The sequence below is a fragment of the Ursus americanus genome, chromosome 23, assembly GCF_024610735.1.
Source record: "Ursus americanus isolate L20-20 chromosome 23, mUrsAme1.1.p, whole genome shotgun sequence".
Lineage (NCBI taxonomy): Eukaryota > Metazoa > Chordata > Mammalia > Carnivora > Ursidae > Ursus > Ursus americanus.
In genome coordinates, this window is record NC_142149.1 from 39,026,712 (window position 1) to 39,036,171 (window position 9,460).

The 9,460-nt window shown below is 50.1% G+C and overlaps 1 protein-coding gene across 1 annotated transcript; it reads left to right on the top strand.

Moving 5' to 3' along the window:
- The first annotated feature begins 3,230 nt into the window (after positions 1-3,230).
- On the top strand, positions 3,231-8,857 carry COPRS (coordinator of PRMT5 and differentiation stimulator). Its single transcript, XM_087854627.1, has 4 exons — positions 3,231-3,387; positions 5,555-5,625; positions 7,749-7,966; positions 8,412-8,857. Exons 1-4 carry the CDS (start codon positions 3,289-3,291, stop codon positions 8,579-8,581), a joined length of 558 nt encoding a protein of 185 aa, XP_087710753.1. The 5' UTR covers positions 3,231-3,288; the 3' UTR covers positions 8,582-8,857.
- Positions 8,858-9,460: the final 603 nt, after the last annotated feature.

Consider the following 9,460-nt stretch of genomic DNA (forward strand, 5'->3'; position numbering starts at 1 on the left):
TTTTAATGTGCATTTTTTTATTAATGAAGGTAATGTGCTTTTCCTGGTTCTCTTGTTTTTTCATGTTGACTGTTTTTTAAACTTTTTTCTTACTAATTTGAAAGAATTTTTAAATAGTAATTTTTAGTTTCTCTCCCCTTTATTGCAAATAATTTGCCTGTAGCTTTTGTGTGTGTGTGTGTGTGTGTGTGTGTGTGTGTGTGTGTGTTTTGATTCCTAGAGGATATTTTGGTATGTGTATGATTTTTGTTGTTGAAAACTCTTCCTGTGGCTGAAGACAACTCATTTCCCCCCCCAAGCAGTTAACTAAATTTTCTATAACACTGTGCCAAGTCATTTTTCTCTCTATTTATTTGTGGTACTTTTTTTTTTTTTTTAAAGATTTTATTTATTTGAGAGAGAGAGCGAGTGCACATGAGCAAGGAGAGCGGCAGAGGGAGAGAGAGAAACAGACTGCCTACCAAGTGGGGAGACTGTTGGGGGGCTCCATCCCTGGACCGTGGGATCATGACCTGAGCCGAAGGCAGATGCCCAACTGACTGAGCCACCAAGGCTCCCCCTCCTCTTCTTTTTTTTTTTTTTTTTTAAGATTTTATTTATTTATTTGACAGAGATAGCGAGAGAGGGAACACAAGCAGGGGGAGTGGGAGAGGAAGAAGCAGGCTCATAGCGGAGGAGCCTGATGTGGGGCTTGATCCCATAACGCCAGGATCACGCCCTGAGCCAAAGGCAGATGCCCAACGACTGCGCCACCCAGGCACCCCAAGGCTCCCCCTCTTCTTAAAAAAAGATTGATTTATTTTTAGGGAGAGCATGAGTGGGAGGGGCAGAGGGAGAGGAGAGAGAATCTCAAGCAGACTCCCTGCTGAGTGGGGAGCCCGACTCGGGGCTCAGTCTCACAACCCGAGATCATGACCTGAGCGGAAGTCAAGCTGAAGTTGAGTCAGATGCTTACTGACTGTGCCACCCCTGGTGCCCCTGTGGTACTACTTTTATTACATACTAAGTTCCTATGATATTAGAATCTGTTTTAGGACATTTTTACTTTGAGCTTTTGTACTCCAAATGTTGTTTGCTTGTCACTTGTTTTAAAATAAGAAAAATTTCCTCTTTCTCGTTTCCATGAAGGAAGTTTAACATACTAAATCCTGAATATGGCATTTTTGTTTTAGGAAGGAGATAGATACATGATTATAAGAGATGAGAGCAAAGAGGGTCATGGTTGGTGCTCTCTCTTTTTTTTTAAGATTTATTTATTAGAGAGAAAGAGAGAGAGAAAAGTGGGGGGGGGGGCAGAGGGAGGCGGATTTCAAGTAGATTACCCGCTGAGCGGAGAGCCCATTGTGGGGGCTCCCAAGTCCTCACCCTGAGATCTGAGCCGAAATCAGTCTGGCGCTTAACTGAGTGAGCCACCCGGGCGCCCCCTGGTGGTTGGCTCCTTAAAGCAAGGCTGTGAAGGTGGCTCACCCTGGCGTCGTCACAACCCTGTATCTGGGCTCACCATTGCAGGCTGTGAAGATACATTTATAGCTGGTGCACCTACAGCTTCACTGTTAGATGTGGTAGCTTCTGGCCATGTGTGTCAATTTAAATCTTTTGAAATTAAATATTTTCTCATTTAAACGACCACATTTCAAGTTCTCAACAGCCACAAGTCTATCATACTGGACATTACAGTTAATAGAGCTTTTATTTCCACCGTTAAAAGTTCTAGTGGAGTGTTGACCTCGGTCCAGATTTGGGAAACGACTCATGGGTCAGAACAGAGCAGGCATTAATTGGTCACATTCTTTTCTCTGCAGGAAAGTCTACATAGAGGAAAGAAAAGGTACTGTGTATCAACGGTTAGGCTCAAATTTTTTAATAGTAGGAAAAGTTTTTATGTGAAATTTTATTTTTTATTTTTATTTATTTATTTTTGACAGAGAGAGACAGCCAGCGAGAGAGGGAACGCAGGGGGAGTGGGAGAGGAAGAAGCAGGCTCCCAGCGGAGGAGCCTGATGTGGGGCTCGATCCCGGAACGCCGGGATCACGCCCTGAGCCGAAGGCAGACGCTTAAGGACTGCGCCACCCAGGCGCCCCTTTTATGTGAAATTTTAAATTTGAGTGTAGTTGACACAATATAAACATCAGTTTCAGGTGTACAACATAGCCGATTCAACAACTCCATATGTTATGCTGTGCTCCCCACAAGTGTAGCTCCCATCTGTCACTGAACAAGTCCACTACAATATCATTGACTGTATTTCCTATACTGTACCTTTTATCCCCGTGACTTACTCATTCTATGACTGGAAGCCTGTGTCTCCCACTCCCCTTCACCTGTTTTGTCCATCCCCCCTTACACTAATTTTTTTCAAATGTCTTTTGGTTTGCATTTTTGAGGGAGATGAAGGAATAAGCTCTCCAGTGTCCCAAAGACTGTCATAAGGTGGCCTCGTGAGCAGGAATCCCAGTTTCTAGCTTTTCTGCTACTTCATTGTTAAAATGATTATCACACCCCGAGCAGGTCTGTTAGGAAGAGTTTGGGCAGCGTGGGGAAAGGCAGGGAAGGGTGACTTTAGAGTTGGGTTTATCCCCAACTCAGGCCCTGCCTGCTGCTGCCCTCAGGCTGTAGAGGGCCAGACTCTGAGCATTAAAAAAATAGCCCAGGCCAGACTACTGCGACAGCACAGAATGTTTAGGGTTACTGTGTCATGGTGTCTGCACATTGTTATCATCATCTGTCCTGGTTTCTAACCCATTAACTTTAAGAACCATCATTAACTTAGGGTGGAGAATCACTGGCTATGTCCATTTGTGGGTGGGTTATAGTCCCATTCCAGCCTGCGTTCTACGAACACCCGTGAGGAGAGCGTGAAATGTGGTTGGAGCTCCATTGCATTCAAACTTTTGAGAGCTGAGCTTTGTCAGGTAGAGTCGGGTAATTGAATATTCTAGCAGGAATTCGAGGCTTGGGGGCCGAAGCACAACCAGCGTGGTGGGGCAGGGATAACGGTTGGCACTGCAGACCGAGCTAGTTGTCGCGCTGGGATGGGCACGGGCAGGAGCGACAAAAATCCGATCCAGGGACCCGTAGGTAGGGGGCTTGGGCAACCGCGCGCGCCCCGCCCCTCTCGCGCCGCGCCGCCCCGCCCCTGGCTTCCTCGTGACCCGTGTCCCGCCCCCCTCGGCCGGGAGCACCCCCGGCTGATTGGCCCCTCCGCGGCGTATCCTCCGGCTGGCCGCCAGGCGGGTGCGTCACGTGGCCGAGCAGCGTCCAGGGCGCCGAGCCGCGGGCCACCAGGCATGGACCGTCAGGCCGCCGGAGCCCGGGCGCTGGGGGCCGCCGAGCCGCCTCGGGGGCCGCTGCTGCCGAGCGCGCGGGAGGCGCCCCTCAGCCCGGAGGTGAGCGCGGCCGCCCGCAGCGGCCCGGGGCGGGAAGTTGCGGGGCTCGCGGGCCGGGCGGGGCGAGGCGAGGCGGGGCGGGGCGGGGGCCGCGGGGCCGGGGGAGCGCCGGTTGGGCGCGCGCTCGCGCTGGAAACCGCCGGGCCGCGGCGGCCGAGGGCGTGGGGGTGCGAGCGGGGCGGGAAGGCGGGCTGGCCTCGTCGGGGGCGCCTCTGCGTACTTGCCGAATGGGAGGCGATGCTGACGACCGAGAGTTGGGGGACACTGCCGGGGGCCTGGGCCGGGGCCAGGTGAGGGCGGCGAGGAGCGCGCTGTCCCCGAGGGACCTGTGACCACGGGTGGGGGATGCACGGCTCACCCTGAGCACCACATGATGTCTGATGCGCTCTCTCCCTTTCTGTTTACTGAAACCAAAGGCCCGGCTTGACGCAGGGTTTCCAGAAACTTGTTTTCATTTGCGCGCCAGACAGCTCCTGGTTTTTCAAAGACCGTTATTACAGTCATCACCTGCCCTTGTTTACAGTTAGTAAGTTCTGGATGGTGAGCTCGGAGAGGGTAGGAACCTCTGTTGAGAGCTGTTAACCCGGCGCCTGGCCTCGTGCCTGCCGCTGTAGGCACGGCTCTTAACGGAAGGGAGGAATGGAAAGCTTGTTTAAGCATCAAAGATGGTACTAAACCCGAGTAAGACAGGAAAAATGAAGTGATAGACTTAGAATTGCCTTGGAATGCAGATGGGATGAGACTAATTGTGTCAGGACGTAGCAGGAAGGGATGTGCGCTTCCTCTCCAAGGTGACAGGGTGGTGGTGCCTGCAGAGGCGTGGAGGTGAGGAAGGACAGGGCACATGGCTGGGAGCTTGGGTGGCAGAGCCTCAGGGCCAAGGGAGAGAGCTCTGCTCAACAGGTTGAGGGGCCGTGATGGGTGGTGTGAATGCCATGGCCAATTTTATGCTCCCATATGGAGGGCTGTTGAAGATTTTTGAGCAAAGTGGTGATTGATACTGTTAAGTTTGGACAGGGTGGGTGAGTGGGAGGGGCGGGAACTATGGCAGTGATCCATCTAAGAGATGCCACTAGCTGACCTGCAGTGGTGACCGAGGGTTGTCACTGACTACAGGAGGTGGTGTTTATTCATTAAATTTAGGGAGGACTAGGTCATGAGCTGATTGGGGCAGGTGCCAAGTGCACTTTAGGTGTAGGAGAAAAGAAGGCGGATTTAAATCAACAAATATTACATACCTGCTACGTGCCAGGTGTTTTCATAATGTTATCTCATCATAAGCCCCCTGTAAGGTCAGAGCAGTCATCTCCAATTTCCAGAGAAGGAATCCCAGGCATGGTGGTTGAAGTGATCTATCCAAGGTCACACTCTGAATGAATGGCAGAGCTGAGATTGAAACCAGGTCTTTCTTATGCAGGCTGTGGACATTTCTTGTTCCATTTACAAAGCAGTCTTGGAGGTGATAGGATTTCAGGAACTTTTGAGTGATGGGAGCAGAGAAGCATATGGTTGGCGGTAGGGGAAGAAGACTTCCCTTCATCATCACTTAGGGACTACAGCTTTGTTGCCCCCATAAATATCAGGAGACAGAATTTGCTAGAAAGTGAAGTCACTGAAAAGGTAAAAATGAACATGGCGGTAGCAACTGCAGGAAACAGCTACCAACCCTAGGGCTGAGGGGAGGAAGGAATGAGGCTGGAATGATTAAAATTTACAGGCTCAGAGGAGAGGCTTTGCAGAGCTGAAATTCCAACTTCTGAGGACGAGGCGCTGCCCACAGCTACTGCTGGGGTCTCCGAGCTTGGAGGAGGGGGGCCTGAGGGCCTGGGACTCAGACCCCTGACGAGAGGGCCCAGCGAGGAGGTTGGCTCCACCAGTGTTGGCAAACCGTAAACTGGATTGCGAGGCTGCTGTAGGGGGGCGCTGCTGCCGCTGGGGGCGAAGTGTCGCTGGGGCGGTGTCTGCAGGAATAGGACGGAGCGAGGCCCTTCTCCCTCAGGCCTTGCTGCATCTCATAGGGCAAAACAGAAATGGGGGTTGCAAAGCCCCGGACCCACTCTCACGAAGGTGAGGATGGAAGGGTGGGTTTGGGGCTGTGAGCTGGTAGCTTAATACCGGGGATACCCCACACATCCAGGTGCTGGGTAACCGTCTCTTCTTCCTGCAGGCCAGCTTTGCCCCCACTGACCCCTCCGGGCAAGAGAGAGAGACCGAGAAGGCCATGGATCGGCTAGGCAAGTAGACGGTGGAGATGGGGGGTGGATGTGGGGAGGGACCAAGGGAGCGAGGAGAGGGACCGTCCCTACGTCTTGTTGGTCTCCTCTTTCCAGCCAGTTCTCTTGGCTGCTGAGTTGCGTTTTCTTCCCGGTGTTTCCACGGTGCCCTCGTGTGGTACTCCTGGCCTTGTGTTCAAACCTTACCCTTCTCCAGAGAAAGACAGCTTCAGGCAGTGGCAAGAGTATGGGCTTTGGAGCCATCCACCTTCAGCTCTCGCGTGGGCTCGGGTTTTGTGGCCTTAGATAAGTCACTTACCCTTTCTTCCTCTTTAAAATGGGGATAATGATGCTTACGTCACAGGGCAGTTCTGAGGCTCGGGTGGGAGGATCTCCAGCTGTACTAGCCAGCAGCTACTAGGGCTCTTTAATCTAAGCGAATTATAGTTAAATACAATGAAAACCTCAGTTCCCTGTTCACATTAGCCGCATTTCAAGTGCTCGGCTGTCACATGTGGCTCCTGCCAGCCAGCCTGTTGGAGCGCAGATGAGAGAGTATTACCATCATCACAGAAACTTGTGTTGGATAGTGCTGGTCTGGAGGAAGCACTGTGCCCGCACGTAGACGTAGTTACAACAGCTGACACGTGCTGAGTAAGGGCCAGGTACAGTTCCAAGTGTTTCTTTTCCCATTCCCGCCTTCTTCAAACAAACAAACAAACAGCTCTCACAACAATCCTATCTTCCTCTTTACAGATGAGAAAACTGAGGCACAGAGTAAAAATTTTTTAAAAATATGGTCAGGCACCTAAAGTGTGCCATTTACCAGTTTCAAAGCATCCAGTTCAGTGGCATTTAGTAGAGTCACAGCGCCGTGTAACCACTGTGGCTGTTTAGTTCCCGAGCATTTTTAGCACCCCACCACCCTGTACCCGATAAGTAGCCACACCCCCTGCCCCCTTCCTCGAGCCCCTGGTGACCACTGATCAGCTTTCTGTCTCCGTGGATTTCCCAGTACTGGACAGGCAAATGTGAGTTGCGCGTCAGTGGAATGATAGCCCATGTGGCCTTTTATGTCTGGCTTCTTCCACTCAGCATAGTATGTCCAAGTTTCGTTCATGTAGCATGAATCAGTCCATTCCTTTTTATGGCTGAACCCTTCCATCATCTGGATACGCTGCATCTTGCTTGCTTATTCATCCCGTGAATGTTTGTTTCCACCTTCTGGTGATTGTGAACAGTGCTGTCACGAACATTATTGTACACGTCTCGCTTAAATACCTGTTTTCAATTCTTTGGGCTATCTGTTTCGGAGGGGAATTGCTGGGCTGCGTGCTAGCTCTGTGTTTAAGTTCTTGAGGACTTGGTCGAGTCCATTTCCGCTCAGTCACGCAGTGACTAATTGGCACAACTGGCATACGGACTGGGATTGTCCAGCTCCAGAGCCCGTGCCCTCAACTATGGCTTTTTCGCTTATAACTGCCTTTATTATACAGTGTTAGTAGCATGGCTGTGTTGAGGCTGATTCTTTCCCCAGCTCCGACCTGGCATCACCATAGCACGATGTGCTGGGAGGTCCATTATCCTCCCCCAGACTTTCCTCCATTATTTTGAGACCTTTTGAAGATATACCTTCCAGCCCTCCCCGGTATTGGGAGGAGGAGACGTGGTGGCTGTCTGTTGTGATTGGATGGGTTCTGCTCTTCTGCCTGCTTTCCTCCCGCCACCCCTTGTCCTGTGCTCCTTGAGGATGAAGAGAGGAATAGAAGAGTAAAAATTCAATTCAAGTGTGTATTGTGAAAGCTTGTCATTTTCCAGATGCCTTTTGCCTTAGTTACCTGTAAACTACCTAAACATATAAACTCTGCTTGATTTGCTTGATTCCCTGTGTGAATTACAAGACCTCGCAATTAATGGCCTCATTTAAGGCAAACGTTTTATTGAAAAAAATGATCAACCTTCTTCGAAAAAGGTAAACAGAACAACATTTTTTTTTTTTAAGTGCGCAGGTGGCTAAAGAACTCTGTACCCTTGTTTTACTCTTGCCCTCTCAGTAAGGTTGCCAGACATTTTCCACGCACAGGAGTAGGTCCTGTGTCGTTGCTAGTGGTTTTAAGACCTTCTTCCTTCTGTTGATTTCTCAGCCAGTGGAGCACAGAGTGTCCCTAATGGTAGTCCTACCCATGGCGAGGGTACCCACTCGGAAGAGGAAGGCTTTGTTGTGGATGATGAGGATTCTGATGGGGACCTGAATACCTGGGAGCTGTCAGAAGGGGTGTCCGACTGTCCACCCAAGGAACAGGCTGCTGATCTTTTTAACGAGGACTGGGACTTGGAGTTGAAGGCAGATCAAGGGAATCCATATGGTAGGTGTGGCATTTCTCTGGTCCTAGACCAAGGTTCGGAGGCCCTCCTCCCGGATTACCCCAAAGGCAGACATTCTGGAAGACGGACCCAGTCCGTGAGCTTAGCCTGATACCTGTTACAGGGCTGAAGTGCCTGTGACAGCTTCTCTTTCATATTGGAAAAAATGCAAATTTTGTAGTTGACTCTCTTAAAATATCTGTGTGACTCTGGCAGCTGCAGGCAAAAGTGCTGTTGCAGCCTCTGCACTGCTAAGGGCCCTCCTCCGAGAAGCACCGCTTGGGGGGTGCCTCAGAACGCACGCGTTCAAAAGCCAAGGAGGGCTCTGTGTGTGTGCTTTTGAGCTGCAGGTGCCTGTCCCCTAGACACTTTTTGGCTATCTGTCTCTCCTCCCCTCCTACCTTTAATTTTTTTGTTGTTGTTGTTTGTTTTTTAAACTGCTTGCAGATGCCGATGACATCCAGGGTTGCATTTCTCAAGAGGTCAAACCTTGGGTGTGCTGTGCCCCGCAAGGAGACATGATCTATGACCCCAGTTGGCACCATCCACCTCCGCTGATACCCCATTATTCCAAGATGGTCTTCGAAACAGGACAGTTTGATGATGCTGAAGATTGAGTCTGCAGCTTTTTGCCTGGTGGGTGGGCGTACCCTCCAGATGGAGGTCTCTCTTCCTTTCATTGAGGTGAGCGGTCACGTTTGAGGACACATTCCCAGCGATCCCCGAGTTGGGCACACAGACTGGTGTTAACAGAGGTCCCGATGTCCTCCAGTTCTGTTGTTGTTGTTGTCGTTGTTGTTGTTTTTAATGAGCTCCTCCTTGGGACATGTGAGTGTTTGTGTCTGTGTCAGGAGGAGTTGTGTTCTTTATAAATAAAGGTAGAAAAAATTTGATATGCTTTTGTTTACTCCCCCCCCCCCCCCTTAATTGGATACTTACCAGCAAAGCTTTACTCCTTCAGTGCAAGTCCCTGGCTTACATTTTAAGGATTGGAGGTACTCGGATGCTTAAAACTACTCTAGGAAAGAAAATAATGTTTTGGGCAGAGATTAGAATCCAAGAAATGTTGGCGACTTTGTGGCTGATTTCTTTTTTTTTTTTTTTTAAAGATTTTATTTATTTATTCGACAGAGATAGAGACAGCCAGCGAGAGAGGGAACACAAGCAGGGGGAGTGGGAGAGGAAGAAGCAGGCTCATAGCGGAGGAGCCTGATGTGGGGCTCGATCCCACAACGCCGGGATCACGCCCCGAGCCGAAGGCAGACGCTTAACCGCTGTGCCACCCAGGCGCCCCGTGTGGCTGATTTCTATTCCTGTTGATGAACAAGTCACCATTTACTTGGTTAACAAGGGCTTTTGGTAAGAAGGAACACGAAATGGCAAATGAGTTAAACCAGCAATTATATAGCCCTCTGTTGGTATGAAAGGATTTTAAACCTTTATTTTCCATTTAATCATTTACTCTTTACAATGATATGAAGTCACTATTTTTTTAA